The following is an 18346-nucleotide window of genomic DNA, read 5'->3' as shown; positions in this document are numbered from 1 at the left end:
CTATCCATAACACAACAAAATGTGTCAGCATTTTATACATCTGTCTATTGTATTTTCATTATTCTTTATGGTACACTGGAAAGCTATTGTTCTTCCAACATTTACTCTTGTATCATATTTTCAGAAACCATAAAAAAAGAATTTCTATGCTTTAGAAATCCAGAATTCAAAAAATACAGATAGACTTTATTAAAACATATAGAACCTGACTCTTCCTATCCAATTACTTTAGGGACAAATGTAACGTTATACACAAGGTTTCCATTCACAGTACCACAACTTTTCCAGGAAATCAAACAACTTGCTCCACAAGTAGAACTGAAAGAGATTAATTTCTTATGGACTACTGTATGTTGTTTGGTACCTTACCAAATCCCATATGACACCTGCCTGAAAAAAGAGACATGGCATAGGCTGTGTGGTAAGTTCAGAACTAGGCATGCAATGACCAGCCACAAGATTGCTTGGCAGCAAGCTAAGGCCAAACAAAACGTCTAAGAGCAAACCAGTCTGTCTTCACCTACTGCCTAAGGGTAATCAGATTCTTCTTTTCTGTTCCAATGTCAATTGAAAACACAGCCACTCCTTAGGACTCAAGTCATCTTTGAAATCTCCATTTCATTGTGTCATTTGACCACTAGATTCAGAAGTTATTTTGAGGGAAGGGCGAAGAAACTGACAGTCAGAATAATTGCTTAAGGCTCATGCATTTATACAATCAGGATAAAGGACATTAACCTCTTGACAGATAACAAACTACAAGACATCATCTAAAGTGGATTTGCATTTCTAATTATTGTGCAGTGACAGTATAAAAAAAAGGTGGTCAATTCATAAAGACAAGAAATGGAAAGATGAGCACAGATTATTTCCTTCGGCCCCGTCAATTGCTTCATTTAACTCAGAAGTACAGCCTCTTACAATAGCTGCTAATAATTCCATGAAACATGTTTAGCACAGATTTCATGTACTAAAAATATTAATCTTGGAAACTCAACCCTAGCTGCACACAACATATCACCGATCAGTTTTTTGAAAAATTATCATTTTAGGCAACAATAAATTTAGACACATCACTGAAAATAGCTATTCAAAATATTTAAATACAAGGCTTCTACTGAAGCTTTATTTTTATTATTACCTCATCACCTTTTGTAGCTTCTGAGCCTGATGTAGCTCCTACTGTTGCCAAACTAGACTTTTCTCTCAATCTCTTCACCATGTCAAACATCTGAAAACAGAAACTCAGATGTTAAAAATAAAACACAATTGGGCTCTTATAACCATGTAAATTAATACATTTCCAATGTTACAATATATAAGCACTGCAACAGGCTGCCCAGAGAATTTGTGGATGCTGGAAGTGTTCAAGTCCAGCCTGGACTTGTAGGCACTCTGGTCTGTTGGAAGGTGTCCCTACCCATGGCAGAGGCTTTGAGCTACATTACTTTTAACGTCCCTTCCAACTCAATCCATTCTATGATGGACAGGATTAAAACTCTTGGTATTTCGTTTCACATTATTTTCAGATTTTCAAATGGATTCAACCACTCAAAACTCCTAAATAACAGAAAAATCCAAGACTCTATGTGCACTCCCAGAATACTGCCTTACTCATTATTTGCTGTTACCGTGCAACAGATATATAAGGAATGAGTGCAAAAATGTCATTACTGGAATGAGATACCTAAGCAAAAATTGATCCAATACTTCATAGTACAAGTAGCAAGTACAATGTTGCAACAGATTAAACTTCTCAAGAAATCATTGCAGCTGTAAACAGATTATATGTAGGAACTGCATATAGGAATCATAACATCTTTCACATTAACTTTCTACACAACTGAAATCAGCTTATACTTATCTCTCCTTTGTGTACCTGCAGTATCCAATTGACTGTGTCCTTCTGTGCCTCTAACTGGGGAACTCTCTTCAATTTCTCCACAAGCATTAACACGTTCACAGCATTCAAGGCTGAGCTTCCCATTCCTTTACAAAGTGAAAAATAGAAAAGGGCATTCAGGGAAAAAAAAGGCCTAACACTTTAATGTACTTACAGCCATGGACATGCCTTTAAATATTGCTGACTATATAATATACATACATCAACACAAACTGTGTAGTTACATTTTGGTTACAGTTTCATCTGTTTATTCCAGTTATGTATAGTATAATTTATCCCCTTGTAGATCAATTATTTCTGCTTTAGAAAATCTTTGCTTAATGTCTGCTTAAAAAAGAATCACCTTTCACTTCAGGAGGAAGCAGTAAAGCTCTTTAGAGCTTACCTGTGTTTGCTAACAGCTTAGTGTGTACACGTTTACTTCTAATCACAAAAGCTATTGTAATTACAGTAATTATTTTCTTCCTCACAACTTGGTGAGAGTCCATAGTATTCTAGGCTCTTCTCTAACAAAAGAATGCTTTAAAATGGAGATCATTCTGTTCAAAGATATTTCTTTTGCAGCACTTACCATACAGAATTAATTTTAAATTTTTAGTAGGGAGACAAATACATTGCTAAAGAAACTAACTTTTAATGAATTGTGTCTCGATAAGAGCTTTGTTACAAAAATACTGATTATTTTTGCATCCCTTTCATGTAAATCAGGATTTGATTTTTCTGGTTATGCAAAACTAAAGCTAGCAAAGCCTTCTCTAGCATCTCAGTTATAATTATTACTTCTATTGTATTCCTATAGTTGACATGAAGCTTCTTAACACTTTCAGTATGATGACACTTCTTTCTCAACAATAAGAAAAAAATTAAAAATAAAGTGCATTGGGAGTGCTTTTCAAACACAGAATTTTTAAAGAACTAAATAAAGGGACTTCGGTAGTTTTATGTGTTTATTCTTGTAGAAGGTATTTGAAATATACATAGATATGGTGTTTAGGAACATGGTTTAGTGGTGCACTTGGCAGTGCTGACTTAACATTTGGACTCAATGATCTTGGAGGTCTTTTCCAATATGAACAATTCTATGATTCTATGACTTCACAATTCTTATCTCTGTTGCATCTCACAAATGACAGTTATGTTTAGCTTGATAATGGATTTTTAAAATTTATTTTTACACAGTGAAGCAGAAGCTCTAGAGAAGATGGAAGATTATTTAGAAAATGCAGATTCCAACTCCCACAGAGTAGTCCTGAATGTAATATTAAGAAATGCTCAATAGAGAGAAAAGGGTACAATCCAGAGCCACTACGTTCTGTTTCTATTTTCATTACCATAGTAAAAGACTAACTTCTATGCAAATCACTAATTGTACAGCTCAAGAGAACCAAAGGTGGACACAGTTCACTTAAATCCACTGCCATTTTTCAAAGAGTTCTTAGTTTCCATTTCAATGCAGTCCTTGTGAAGGAAAAACCACTTTCAATTATGTAACACTAGAAGTACTTTTCATTTCTTTCCCAGGAAGAGAAGCACATATCCTCTTCAATCCACCTGACAACTGGGAACAGAGGAAGCTAGTCCAAACCTGGTTTCCTAATTATTAAAAAAATTAAATTACCAAGTTTTAATTATATAGCATAAAATAAAAGCTTTCTGACTAAATCACTGAATAATTTCTTCTAGTTTATTTGAGTCCTTAAAAGATCAAGTTAGTCTAATTTACTCTGTGGTTTAAAGAAAATGAAACATACGTGTTGCTTTGTGATAAAAATCAAAGGTTACTTCTTCTTCAGGAGACTTCTGTAACTGCTGCTTCTCTTCTAGTAACCCTAAAGAAAGAAGATGAAGAACCTGAAAAAAAGAAAAATAGTAAGTCTCATTCAATGTTTAAGATATGGAAAACTGGCATAAAAGATTAGGATGCTTAATACGGTTCTGTATTACACAATGATAAAACACATGAAAATACAGAGATCATACATGGAAAGTGAAATAAAAAAAGCACAATGCAAATTTACTGCATATTAGTTGCACTAAAATTCATCAGCTTGCACATGCTTTTATATTAGTAATATGTGAAATCTTGTCCGTCTGCTGATACAAAATCTGTATTTGGCTAATTCCATAATCCAAAGATTAGCAGGATTGGCAAGGCAATTAAACAATCTATACATTCTAACAAAACTGATTAATTCAGACTGTCTATAATTTCAGGTCCTAATTCTATACATGTTAAAAAAACAACCCTGCTAAAATAAACAAACAAAAAATCGCCTCCAAAGAACATCTCAACAATGTTTTAAAAGACTCAAGCCACTGCAGTAAAATTAAATGTTTAAATACTTACAAAAATTCTATTATTTCATGACTGAGGCCCCAAAGAGGCCTCATGTATTTGGAGACTCTGCAGCTCAAAAAATGAAGGAATTCCAATTATCAAACAGTTACTCATTAACTTGCAGTAAAAATATGAGGCAGGGAGGATTACATATTGAAACAGCTTCAGCAATGAGGCCACACAGGGAGGAAAGTAAAATAGAAAACTTTAATACTGCTATGCATCATGTTTCTATTTTACAGGAGAGATAGATAATTAATAACAAAAATATTTTCTTTGCCAGTAAGATTTATAAAAACAGGTTTGGGGACAAAATCATTCCAAGTTAATCTTTACATATTTTGGTCTTCTCATAAGCAGTCAGCACAGGAGGGACCATGGGAAGATGAGCAAGGCTAGCCCTACCATTTGGACCATGGCCTCAGTCCACAAGTGGGTTTCCAGCTCCACTGCCCTCTGCAGGAGGGTGCGCAGGATGTGCATCATGACATCGCAGTTCAGAATCCTCACCACGTTGCTGAATGCAGGACTGAAGTCTGGAGGAGGAGGTGGTGGCAATGCTAGAAAACAGGTGTGCAAACATATCAATGAACTGACATCCCACCCAGAAGTAGAGAGCACAAACATATTAATTTCAGTGAAAGAAAAACTGGACCTTTAAATGAGTAAAACCATGCTCAAATATGATTGTGTGCCTAAGTCAACTTTCATCTTTGGCAAAACTAGAGTACTTCTAGTAAGTCCTTACATAAAAAACATGTACAAGCTAAGTTAATCAATCACAAGTATTCGTTACATCTGTAAACACAAATTTTTAACACTCTGAACTGCCTGATTTATGTCTCACTATTAAATGCAGAGTTTGTGCTTTGCATCAGATAAAAGGTTTTCAAGTAATTAAACAAAACTGAGGAGTGAAGTTTCCAGACTGTAGTGTCCCACACCACAATATTACATGCATGGAGCTCTAAATTTTTTCTGCTACTGGCATTCCAGTCATTTCTGGTTATGTACATTTGCTGACTTAATACTGGAACTCTGATGTGGAATCTTGGCATCTACTGACAGCACCTCATTTAATGCCACAACCTCTCCCTATCAGGAACCCTGACTCCAGTCTTCTTCAGGTACCTGGATGCCTATTTTCAGATTGCCTTTTTTCAGAGGACTTCTGTGAATGCACTGTTTCTGAAACCACCATTCTTTAGACAATTTTGGCTGAATGAAGTTACTGACAAAGACAACACAGCCACATAAAAGAATACACAGGAAGTACCTGCAACAATAAATGCAGCCTCAGGAGAACACAAATCAGGGTAAACAGATACCTTGGTATTTTGGAACCATACTGTCCAATTACATGAGTCTCTGACAATTACATCTAAATAACCACATTTTTTTAATTTCCACAAAATAATTCCCCTGCCAGATTGAAAGGGGAAGGAGCAAAGTTGAGTTTATTAAATTGTTCACTGTATTTATTTGTTCAGCTTATGATGTCTTTCTCAAATCAACTCAATTAAATGCTTGTGACTTGAATGGGTAAATGTAAATGCAAAAGGGAAACAATATTTGTGTTACAATAGAAACACAGGGGTTCATTGTTTTATGTATTCATAGCTTATAAAAAATTCTTTCTAAAAGTTAAGTCTCATTCTCATATTACAGAATGGATATGAGCATTATTTCCTGTGGCAACCTTCTCTACATGCCACTATTATGTCTTAATATTGTCTAAAGAAACTGCTCACAAAAAACACCACAACTTTTGCCTCTTAGTTACTCCACCATAAAATTTCTGAGTTCATGGGTTTTTCAATAGGTACAGTGCCATGTTTATTTCCCTAAACGTAAACTAAAAATTCCAGAATCCCTGTCCATGATAAAGAAAAAACCAAAAGAAATGCCAGGTGCTAATTAATGACAATTACTACAAATCACAACAAATTTAATATGAACTCACCTATCCACTGTGAAGTCACAAGACATCTCCCACAGCTCAGTATATACATACAACTACATATACTACCAATTAGCACATTTGTTGAATCATTAATTTTAGAATTTTACCTTCATCTCGGTTTTCTTGTTTTCTTCTTTTCTTTTGTGTATGTTCAGCCTACAGAAAAAGGAGTGTTGCTGTATCAGCACCTCTATAGAAGTACACAATCATGAGATTAATGAAATTATGAGAAACCCTACACTAGAAATATGATGAGATACATAGAGATACCAGTAAATTCCTGGTTGTGAACTAGAATTTTGTCTGAAACATGTTTAACATTATGTTTTGAATTTAAATTTGTAGTAAAGATAAATAATTGGACATATTTGCTTCCTCAGTAAGAGTTATAAAAACAAAATTTGGGGGTTCCCAGTACAAAGGTAATTCTTAACTCTCTATGCTGAGATCAAAATGGGATAACAGAGTAAATACACAAGGTGCCAAAAAGGAAACACAAATGCAAACCACACCATCTAGATTTGTATTGAAAACTTTAATTTCATGGAACATTTAGTTTCAAAGGTAGGTGCAGACACTCTTTACTGAACCAATTTCTTTAGATTGCATTAATTCAGCAAAATTCTTTAAATACTGATAAGTATGTACCATTTTTTTAACCTTTTAGAGTGAATCTTACACTGCTTACCTTGCTGTGCTGGGTCTTAGTGTAGTGATAAAAGAACATATTGAATTCCTTCAAACATTCATCTTTCAGTTCATAAACTCCATGACCAGAGACACCCGGTTTCCTTACAGAGAAATATTTATAATATACAGATTATTAATATACATTCAGCACATCTTTAAAGGCAAACACAATTTGTTTTCTAAAGAAGGAGGAATTATAATGGCTACTAATTTATTAAAAGCAGAGAGTGAGCACAGTTAGGACCCTTAAATTTTTAATACAGGCTTTACAGGAGTAAACAATTCAGCAGCAAAATATTTCTAGTCTATACCATCTAAAGCACACAGAATAGCCTCTAAACATTCTTTTTAACTGTGTGGCTTAGAATTTCAGACATTGGATATTGCTGCATAAAATTCAATCCTTTCTTTAACCAAAGTATAAAACAAGTAATACTTGCTGCTTTCCAGCCGGTGAGATTTTTTTAACTGTTCATATAATTTCCCAAGTAAGATTCCCAGGTACACTTACAGTTGCTCTTAACTGAACATGAACAAGCAAACCACATGAAATTTAAAATAAGGTATACTAAAATAAGACATTTTTCTCACAAAAGTAGCAGACATTTGCACTGGTTTTGTTCAACTACAATCTATTTCTCTATACTTGCATACACACAAACATATATATTTATATATTAAATTAATTTCCAGAAAAAAGGGTAAGTTGCAGAAAATTAGCAACTAAGAAACATAACAGTTACTAGATAGTGATTGTCAAAGGTACAATGACTTCTTAAATTTCTATCTTAGGAAAAAAAATGAACTTTCAAAGATTCTCCCACTTGGACTTGAGATTACTGAACTCCCAAGACTCCTCAACCCAAATTTGAAGAAAGAGGGTGGCAAAGGGAAAGAAAGAGCAGCAGTGTAGGATATTCACACACTGTTCTTTCCTAAGCATATTTGCAAATATATTTACTTCAAGATAGCAAAATATAAGCTGAACAGAGACAGTTGTTCATATTGTTTAACCCAAACATATTTAAGAAATTTTATTTCACTTTCAAGCTATTTATAAAACAACATTAAGAACTTACTTGAATGTAGCCACTTTATCAATTACATTCTCCAAGCCAGTTTCATTGTTCTCCTGGTAAAAAATTTAGTTTGGGATAAACATATAATGATTCAAGTATCTTCAGTATTATGCTATGTGTAACAAAAATAGACAAATTTAGATAATTCCCTAATTCATGAACTATTATCTTTTGCCCGCTGTTAATCAGAAAGCAGATATTAATAACTGGCATTTTCCAAGGAAGTATCAAAGAGACATCATACTTCCACTTAATAATGTAGAACTTCATTAATAACAGAGCTGATCTCTAGAAACAGGTCAATGCTCACCCACCCTTAACAAAGGGAATAAAAGAGGTTTAGATATTTTAAACAGTGACTGTGGATACTATGATAATATTTAAGGCTATTTCATTTACAACAAAAATTTAGGGTTTTTGCATTGATTGCTGGCCCTGAACACTTCCAGACTATAAAATCTAATCCACATCCCTTGCCTTTGCTTCAATCTTCCACAATTGTAATGGGATGTCAAGAAGTCTTTGTTTTCAAATAGACATGAACAATACTTGACTTCAAATGGATCTGCACAGGTTTAAGTCATCAAAATTACAGCTTAAATTTATCAGTGGTATGCAGGCCAGAATGGAATCCAGCTCCATCACCCTACAGGGCCAAACCAGAAAATTTCACATTTATTTTTGAACCTAGGAGAACTACAGTTGAATATTCTAGAAAAAATTCACCTCTTAAACAAAAAGTGTAATTCCCATACAAGTCTTTCCAGATCAGCCCATACTTGAATCTATGACATTTACCTTTACATCAGTAAGGTGTGTAAGCCTCTCTGGCATGCCATTTTGTAATTCTCAAACCCACATTTAAGCTTTATATTAGAAATGCTTCCATATAAGGATATGAAAGCTAAAGAAGAAAGACATAAAACAAGAAAAAGTAAATCAAGGAAAAAAAAGTAAATAAATCAGGACTCACGTTTTCAGGCAAGGACTTGGTAATTGCACTGTGAGCCATTGGTTCAATACACAACAGATGGATGATTTCTCTCATTATTACATCCTCTTTTGTCACATTACTGATTCCAGGCACATATCTTTCCCCTGTCAGAATGAACCAAAAGGAGAGGAATGGCAAATATGACAGGTATGAAGTGAAATTGAATTTTTCACCATAATGGTATTGTTGGGATATTTCATTGTATAAGCTTGCATTTGTCAGAAGCCTGTCCCAAGTGTCTGAGTAAAAATGATTCTCAGCCTAGATTCCTAACAACATGGGTCGAGATGGAATCTCTTCATATTCTACTTTAACATCAATTATGAAGCTATCTAACAGCTTTTTTCACTGTCCAACTCCTATTGTTTCCATCTCACAAACAGTTGTGATACTGAATCATCTATTTAAAAGAGATATTCCTCAGTATCCTCTCTATACTATGTCTAACAAAATCATCAAGCCTGCTCTGTCAAAGCAATCCTCCATTACTACAACAAAACAGAGAAATGAAACTTACCCACAACATAGATGAGGATCTGTAGCATCTCTTCTATTAAAACATTATATTGCTTAATCAAATCCTGCAAGAATGAGAGAAATCAGGTTAAAAAAACAAAAACAGAAGTGCAAGAAAATCCATCCACCAAATGACACTGAGCTCAGCCTTCATATCTACTATACTGATAAAACATTGTACTTTAGGAAGAAATTTCCATTCTAACAAGCTGGAAAAAGTGTATGCTCTGGCAGAGGAGATATTATACAGCAACTGAAGTGCAAGATTCACACGCAAGAAAAGAAACAGCTAAAAAATGTATCCCAAATGAAGGGTTACATCAAAGTTCAAGCCACAAGAAGAAGCATAACAACCCCAGAAACTTCCAACCAAAATAAAAGCACATAACATGGCTTAAGAGAATAGAAATGCTATAGCAAAGTCATTTACATGGATTGTGGTAGATTCCCTGTGGAGACAAGTCTCTATAGACCCAAAATAAAGGTCCAAAAGGGGCAAAACTTGCTTGCTAATTTTGAGGAAGCCTCTACAAATTCCAAAATATTTACCTAACCACAAGCTCCTGTGTTTACTGACTTGTAGTGTGGCCTTAAAAATGCAGTTTTCAACAGTAGCTAGTTTTTCTTACTGATGTTTCATATACTCAAAGCTGACAAATTAAACAGCAGAAAAATTTGCTACTTACCTGATCTTTGGTGGGTTTGATCTTTTTGAAAGCATCAGCAAGCTCATATCTCTGCAGTATCAGCAGGAGAAACTGGTTTGGATCCATAAGAGATGCACCTATCTATCAAAAAACCCAAATTAATATGAACATCATTTGCTATTTCAAAATCAATGAAAACTAAACTGAACTTTTTAAAATGACAAGTATGCAGTGATTCAGAACATTGTACCTGGAGCATGATGATGTCTTTATCATACATCTCTTCTCTGCATTTAACATCTTGATAATAGAATACCTAAGAAACACAAAAACAAGAGAGAGATATAAAGTAATGTACATCAGTTAATCTCTGAGGCCTTTCAAACCGTACCACATCTTTACTGAGTAAAAGAAAGTCCACATTTCTTTCAAAATAAATATGTACTTTAATGGAAGTGAAAAATGTTTTTTCACTTATCCAGAAAAAGTCTATGCCATACTTCACACCCCCTTCCAAGAGGACATAATTCAGAAGCAGCCATTGGAGTTAAATCAAAACATCCTCCTTCTCCTACCCCAGTTCTCAGAAAGATAATTCTGCAGGGGTTTACCAAGATTTACTTTGATTTCATCAAAGGGTCTTGTGCAAGGTTAGCTGAGAACTTCTGCCGTCAAAGGGAATAAAAACAGACAAAAAAAACCCCAAACAAACAAAAAATCCCCCACCCAAAACCAAACAACAAAACCAAAACCACCCCAAAGTGAAGCCAAAGGAGGTAAATGCAAGGGCAGACTCTACCTTTACTCTTGCAACAGAAGTCACAAGTATTAGAAAATGTTTGTATGTTTAGCTATAGGGTTGTCAAATGTTTAGTGTGAGACTAATAGTTTCACTTCGGTATATAATAATGTCCATACACAATGAGGAACTTCTAACTTTTTATGCTATAAGCAAGAGTTCAACAAGTACTTTGGCAGTGATTATGGGATCTGAAAGTAGCTTACAAGTAGACATCAGCAACATTATACTATTTGACAGAGTAGAAGAAAGAGTCATAGCAGAGATGAAAATACTCCTCTAAGACAAGGAGGTAAGCTATTGCTGAAGATAGAAATAAAACCATGTGACCTAAATTTCCACCCAGAAACTTTCTATTTACTGTAGGAGTGACCCCATGACCTCTCTCTGCACTGGATGAACCCCTGGCAGCATTACTGAGCAACCCTTGCAAACACCTAGGGGATCAGCTCAGCACTGAACACTGCAGGGAGTACCTGGCTTATCAGGGAGAGCCCATTCCTCCTCCACATCTCTGCAGCAACCTGTGCAACCAGGACAAGACACCGCAAAGGATATTCTACTAGCAGCTCCACTTGAAATTCTTCCTAGAATTTAAAAAAGGAAAAATAAATTAAAAAAAAACCCCCTCAGAATAAATCTGCCAGTGGTTTTAAAAGTGTAAGTTTAAAGAACAGAGATGTATTGACAGCTGAAAAATAACTTGTATATGTGTCATGAAGGTTAGAGGATATAGATTGAGGCTTTTTTCTTTCCAGAGTATAAATCATAAAAGCATTTGGAGAAAAAAAAGAAGTATCTTACAGGAGAAACAAACTCATGCAATCTTGAGATGGCTCCAGTCTTGCTTAATCGTACATGAAGACCTACAAAACCAAGGAAGAAAAATCAGAAAATAAACCAAAATCAGTGAAGGTTCTCCAACCCCTTCTAAATGTCAGCTAAATCATTTACAATTCAGAGAATTATAGAAAAAAAAGTCTAAGTTTGTTTAGGAAAGACTTCATACTTTCCTTTTTTTAATCACAACAGTTCTTACTAGGCTTACAAACCATTATTTCATTAATAAATTTACACTAAATGAATGAGTGAACACCATCCAAATTGAGATGCTATATAATATACAATAAATAAATTTTTTATTTCATATTTGAATCATATATCAGTATTAAATTAATTTCAAGATTACAAGGATTAACAGATGGTATCCAATGACATGATAAAGAATCTACAGCTTAATAATAGCATATTATTTCATTTGTATTCTATAGAAAGCAGTGATTGTATTCTGACTGGAAGCCTGTCCTGGCAAAATATGTCTTTCAGCAGGAACATTTTAACCATCCTAAGATATATATGGTTGGAAACTAAATTCAAGATAAATAATAATGGACATTCATTTAAATAAAGGAGATAGAAACAGAACAAGAAACACTGCAGAGAAAACTAAGGATCTCATTAACAAGAAATTTTTTTCCTTCGTGACTGACTTCTCTGTTTTCCATTTAAAAAGACATCCTTCAATCTCCATGGTAATGTTTTTTGAGAAAAACTTTCCATTAGTGGCACATATGGGGAACATGTCTTCCTCATCATGAGAATGTCACTAAGTCAGAGACCAACTAATCTGTGAAGCACTTAACCCAAATGTTTTCTGGAGTAAAGAAACAGAGATGGATGACAAGCATGGTTTAAACAGCAATCAAAACACATCACTTACCAGCAAGAGTCCTAGACAGTGGCAAATGTATGCTGACAGGATCTGCAGACACTCTGTAAGGTCTGCTCTCCAGGGTATGGCCACATAAGTGAAACACTGTCTTCTCCCGAGAGCGGCCGTTTGTGCTGCACCTCATCACAGCTTTATGGCATTCTCTGTAAGACCTGAGCAGCAGCTCTTCCTAGAATTAAAAATACATGCAGAATAAAAAAAAAATCCTACAGTCCTTTCTTTCTCTCTTTGTCACACCCAGATTAATTCTTTCAGACCAATTTTTTTGTGGAAAACTATACTGAACAATTGTGAGCTTTTCTAAAAGCTGCTATTTCAAAAGTTGTCAGGAAGATTCCAAAAAGGTATACAGGCAAGAATCACAGAAAATTTATATACTTACATCACAGGCACACCACTCCTGGAACATCAAAAGAATGTTCTTGAGCTGCATCTGTATGGCAATAGCTGCTTCCCAGTCAGGGTCTACCTCAATGTGCTGACCAATCTGTCTTTTTATCTCCTCCATTCCCTGAAATAGAAATCCCACAAAATACTTTGTCTAAATCAGTGATCACAGGCTTAATACAACAGAAAATTCCACAGTCAAAAGATAAAACATATGTAACTAAATCTGATGAGTATTACTTGTATAAACATGTCTTCTTCACCCACCCAAAACAGGGACTGAAGAATTCAACAGTGTAATTGCATGTTTACATCCATTATAATATTATGGGAAAAAGAGGAGCTGTAATCACTTTACAACAGGATATCAGAAAGAAATTCTTTAAATATATTGTACCTGCATGCAAGTTAGAATCCTTAGGAAGGAAACAAATCCTTCTAAAAAACGCTCCCTCAGATGGTCTGTCCATACTGTAGGTTTGCTGACTAAGATATACCTGTCCCAAAAAAAGAAAAAAAAAAAAGAAAAAATTTTCATACTTCGCTCAGACTTCTCTTATGCTTGTACGTCAAGAGTTGTTGAAATTAAATTGTTTTAATACCATCAATTACATAATCAAATTTCATCACTTCTTCATCTTAAAGTACTCAAAATTTTCCCAAATACTAGAACTACTAATACCTTGGTGTGACTCCATCACTAGAAATTAACAGGTTTTTTTTAATTCCAAGGTGTTTGGGGTGTAATAAACGGAGTAATAAACATTACTCACTTTATTAGAGCAATTTGGTACCAGTAAAATAGAAAACCCTATGCAGATAAGGATTATACAGCTTTCCTAGAATAGCAGCAAATGAGAGATAAATTTCCCATACTGTCTTAGAGTAGATAAATTTTATTTATTAATGTAAATATTATATGCAATTTGATAATTGAAAATCAAAAATGTTTTTACAGAATGTAATTTCAGTATTTTAAAATTTTAAATTTCCATTGAAAAGAAAACGTTAAGATATCATGTATGTTTTTTGAGGGGTTTGGCTTTGGTTTTAAAGCAGTTTAATCATCAGACTCTGCACTGAAACACCTCATCATGCTACCAGTATTTTTGAACTGCTCTAGCTTCTCAGCCTTACACTTACCTGAGGTCAAATATTACTGAATATACCCGGTTCAGTTTGTCCTGACTGTAGCCTTGGAAGTTGAACTTGTCATTTTTGTCTAGGTACTCTGGAAGCACTTCTAGGAGTGTCTCTGTAATGATGGTGATTACATTTCGCTCTTCAATCAGATGTCGGGCCTGCAAGAACAAAGTGAAATGTTTTTCTTCCTGTTTTTGTTAATGTTATCATCAAAGTATTTTTCCTTTGAATCCCTCTCTTCCTCATTAAAAATTCTTTGAAGCATTTGCAAAGAGCACAAAATAAAAAAAACTCCCACAGTATTTATTGCACAGGAACACAACTGCTATCAACTACAAAGTTTGTTCAACAACTACGTATGTTTGTTCAATTCTGACAGCATCTATATAATGGATATGCCATTCTTTTCCTAGAAAGATCATGTAGAAAAGAATTTTTGCATTAGTACTTCAGCTAAGAAACATATAACTTTTAAAAGTTATAGATATACTTCCTCCCCATATTTCACCCCCACAAGAAGACACTTAACCATTTTTTACCCCCTTGCCCTGTTTTGAAAGTCACATAGACAGGTAAATGTGAGCAGTAAATAAATACACAAAGTTAATGCAGAGTACAATGTGCCAGGAACTTATACTTATTTGCATTCCCTCTATGTTCTGTAATGAATTTTCACGTCAACTCAAGCTCCTGCTTTCATATTGGCTTTCACAAATCTCAAAATCATTCATATTCAACTCAGCAATGCTAAAGTCTCCCTGCCAAACACAACAATCTGCAAAGGTGGTACTACTAGCAATTCTCCAACTTATTTTACACCTCTAGCAGAGCCAAGCTGTACATACCAGAGTAGGTACAGTGAACATCTGAACTGAGAGCGCTGTCACAGAGAGAACTCTGTCATGATCATCACTGATGTATTCCTTTTGCAATGCCTTGTAATACTAGAAAAAGAGAGTATTGGGGACGTTAAACAAATGCTAGCAAAAATGTTTACTTTTTTATTCACAAGAATTACATCTCAGTGTGTCTCTCCCACCTAATAGAATCACATCCAAAAAAACAGCACAATATCCTCAATGCACCAAAGCAAGTCAGTATGGCCCCCACTGCCTTAATACTGAAGATAAGCACAAATGTAACTGATTTGTCAGATTGCAAACAGAATTATTTCTTGCAATGAACTGCATGGATAGTTCAACAACCGTCTGTAAAAGACATGTGCAATGAGTAATGCAAGTCTTTGTTTGCTTTGTTTCAGTCCAGAGAAAATCAAAAAGTATCAATCATCTTTATCAGAATTAAAAAGTATCACCCTAAAACAAAACACACTTTGTTTTATGTTTTGTATATTTCTCATTTATTGTATCGAATTTTCAAAAAGAAAGGCCAATTTCAGTTGCAGTTCATCTGGCATTTCAAAATATACACAGAATAATAACAATATGGCAATCAAACAAGCATATTCTAAGGAACAAACCAGTGATATGGGAATTAATTAACTGCACTCCAATAAAGGCTGAGACAGTTATTGAGGTTCTGCTCGTTTAAAATTCCCTATTTATACTGAAACAATTTTCAGTTTGGGAGGAAATTTCATAAAGTTAGTACAAATTCATAGCATAAAAATCAAACCATTTACCTTCACAAATTCAACAGCAAAAAGTTTTTTGTATTCCATTTCCATGAAAAAACTACTGAAGATAAGTTCATGAAGAACCTTCCTCGCCCCTGTGAAGAGCCAATACAATGCACGTCACATTGTTGTACTAAGATGCATATTTTGTGGAAAAACAGGAACCAATTACTAAACTATGATTAAAAAGAATCATTGAAAGTCTTGAAATGGTTATGAAGCATACGAACACAGTTATTAATTACTTTTGGGTATTGACATTTATTGGTATGTATTTAAAACATCAAGTAATCAAGTCACTCAGGGTCAGGTTGCATTTTGTAAAAAGATTTTTCAAGATACATAAAGCAGGACAAATTGAGGTGGCAAATACATATCCCAAATATAAGTTAGCTCAGCTGTAAAAATTGAAGCTGTATAAAAACTGTAATAAAAAAAAAGAACTGTAATTCTACATGCATAGCACTCACATTTATCTATATGTCACACACGTGAAAAATTAATTTGACAAATCTTTCGTTTTTAGCAACATGGATAAACAAACCTTTATGAAGCCTTGCATCCCATAGCATCAACTTGCTTATAAAGCAGGGCTTTTCAGATCCAGCTTCTTCCTTGAGACATATTTGACAAAAGATCTGGCGAAAGTCACCTGTCGGGATGAAACTACTCATTTGTACAAGAATGTTTCAATAATTAAATTATATGACACAAGAAATTTACAATTACATAAATCTATTACTTAAAAGAAGAAAAAAAGAAGGCGCTTAAGTAAGAATTACTTTTAACATTTTTTCTCAATGAATATACTTCCATATACGCTTTGCCTCACTAATTTTTTCCTATTATTCTTGCCTACGTAATTTAATAAATCCTGTGATGCAGAAGAGTATTTTAAAATGAAAATAACTGAGACAGCTTTGCAAAGCAGATCCACAAGAGGCCTTTACTATGTCAGCATAGAAATGCTCAGGACTAGGCAAGTTTCTGCTGGTCACTGCCTCAGGCCTTGAAAGTCAGTCTTGTAGAATTTCAGAAATTCTTCAGTATTTTCTTGCACCTATCAGTAGATACAGTACTTGAAGCAGTTTTGGAGATCAACATATCGCAGTCAACCTCGGGTTTTTAATGTTCCAAAATGAGGCCTTATGTTACTAATTTGAAAAGGAAAAGTGAAGAGTCATGAATCAAATTCCTGACAACTTGGAAATAAACATTATTAAATGTTTCTTGATCCATGTTCTACCACTTGAAACAAAACCATGAGAAGAACAGGAACCACCTGACCATGCAAAGGTTCCAGCTGAGTATGGAACATCAGGCTCATAAAGCCTCTGTGTATATAATCCAGAAGGACAGGAATGTTTGACTTCAATCTTTGTACTTAGAGACTCTTCTAAAACATAAAAGTATCCGTTAACTGACCTCAGTAAAAATCAAACTTTCACTAGAAACTTTGAAATAATCCACACTCAAAAAACTTGCACCAACTGGAAGAACTGTCTGAAGAACTCAGAACAGCAAGAAAATACTGTTAGCAAAATAAATACAAACTTGAAAAGAACAGAACACTAAAACTTGTAAAACACTGTAAAGAATTATAAAAAAAGTACAGTTCTGATCTGTGTATTTCAAGCAAGCATTCAAAAAATCTTAGAAGACATTCACTTCATTCATTGAAGCTTACAAAGGGGCTAAAGCAGACCACCAGATTAACCTATCAAGGAGGAGGGTAAGAAGTTATTAGAGTTAATCTATTCATATTTGTATTGTGTGGAGAAATTTTATAATGGCTTTAGTGTGGCAAGAGACAGGTATGAAAAAAAATAGTAATAAATCAAAAGTACAATGATTCAGGAATCTTTAAAACTATAAGCATCATCAAACACCAGCACAATGTTTAAAAGCTTCAAATAGACTTTCCAGTACTGGAAAAAAAAATTAATTAAGATTTTAATATTTTTTTATTGACACTTTCTAATGAATCACAGCTATCAAATCTGAAGCAGAAATTGATGTAAGCAGAGGATGTATGTTTCCACTGACAGAGATGCTCTGTGGGTTTGCACCAGCACTGAGGAGGGAAGCTTTTAAGTAAAGGAGTCACACACTGAGAGCATGTGATGCTAAACGTGAAAATAATGAAATTTTGAGATAGTGTTCCATCAGGGAAACAAACACATTTATTTCAACAAGAAGAAAAGTACTGCTATTCATAACCTTGCTAACGGATATCATTACCCTTGCTACTGCACTAATAATTTTCTAATTAGAAACAACATCAAAGTATTTTAATTAAGGGAATATCATATATAACACTGCTTAATTTATTCAAATACTGGTATGGCATTATTTTAACAAAACTCAGCAATGCTTACTTGAATAGCTCATGAGTTTGTTCAGCCAAGAACCAAGGCGCAAGGCAAACTTCTGGTGTGCCATAACATCAGCATGCAGAACCTCCACGTGAAGAGGCCGTTGAGAAACATTTTCAGAATGCCTCTAGGAGTCAGGTAAAT

General features: G+C 34.4%; 1 protein-coding gene across 4 annotated transcripts in view; it reads right to left on the bottom strand.

Annotated features, from left to right (window-relative positions):
• The window catches only part of UBR1 (ubiquitin protein ligase E3 component n-recognin 1), a 58584-nt gene that overhangs the window by 23137 nt on the left and 17101 nt on the right, over positions 1-18346 (bottom strand). For all 4 annotated transcript variants that reach the window (XM_058025881.1, XM_058025884.1, XM_058025882.1 and 1 more), the window contains exons 8-28: positions 18206-18329; positions 16372-16479; positions 15834-15922; positions 15037-15135; positions 14192-14349; positions 13446-13545; positions 13044-13172; positions 12650-12830; positions 11734-11795; positions 11406-11516; positions 10381-10446; positions 10170-10271; positions 9485-9548; positions 8947-9071; positions 7974-8026; positions 6893-6995; positions 6312-6360; positions 4647-4801; positions 3655-3754; positions 1880-1989; positions 1142-1231 (exon numbers count right to left, since the gene is read on the bottom strand). In XM_058025881.1, the coding sequence (XP_057881864.1) occupies positions 1142-1231; positions 1880-1989; positions 3655-3754; positions 4647-4801; positions 6312-6360; positions 6893-6995; positions 7974-8026; positions 8947-9071; positions 9485-9548; positions 10170-10271; positions 10381-10446; positions 11406-11516; positions 11734-11795; positions 12650-12830; positions 13044-13172; positions 13446-13545; positions 14192-14349; positions 15037-15135; positions 15834-15922; positions 16372-16479; positions 18206-18329 (2178 nt within the window). The remainder of the gene's footprint in view (positions 1-1141; positions 1232-1879; positions 1990-3654; positions 3755-4646; positions 4802-6311; positions 6361-6892; positions 6996-7973; positions 8027-8946; positions 9072-9484; positions 9549-10169; positions 10272-10380; positions 10447-11405; positions 11517-11733; positions 11796-12649; positions 12831-13043; positions 13173-13445; positions 13546-14191; positions 14350-15036; positions 15136-15833; positions 15923-16371; positions 16480-18205; positions 18330-18346) is intronic.

Source organism: Melospiza georgiana, chromosome 6 (assembly GCF_028018845.1).
Source record: "Melospiza georgiana isolate bMelGeo1 chromosome 6, bMelGeo1.pri, whole genome shotgun sequence".
NCBI classification, from domain to species: domain Eukaryota; kingdom Metazoa; phylum Chordata; class Aves; order Passeriformes; family Passerellidae; genus Melospiza; species Melospiza georgiana.
The sequence above is the reverse complement of the archived record's forward strand: the minus strand, read 5'-3'. Positions and strand labels throughout refer to the sequence as shown.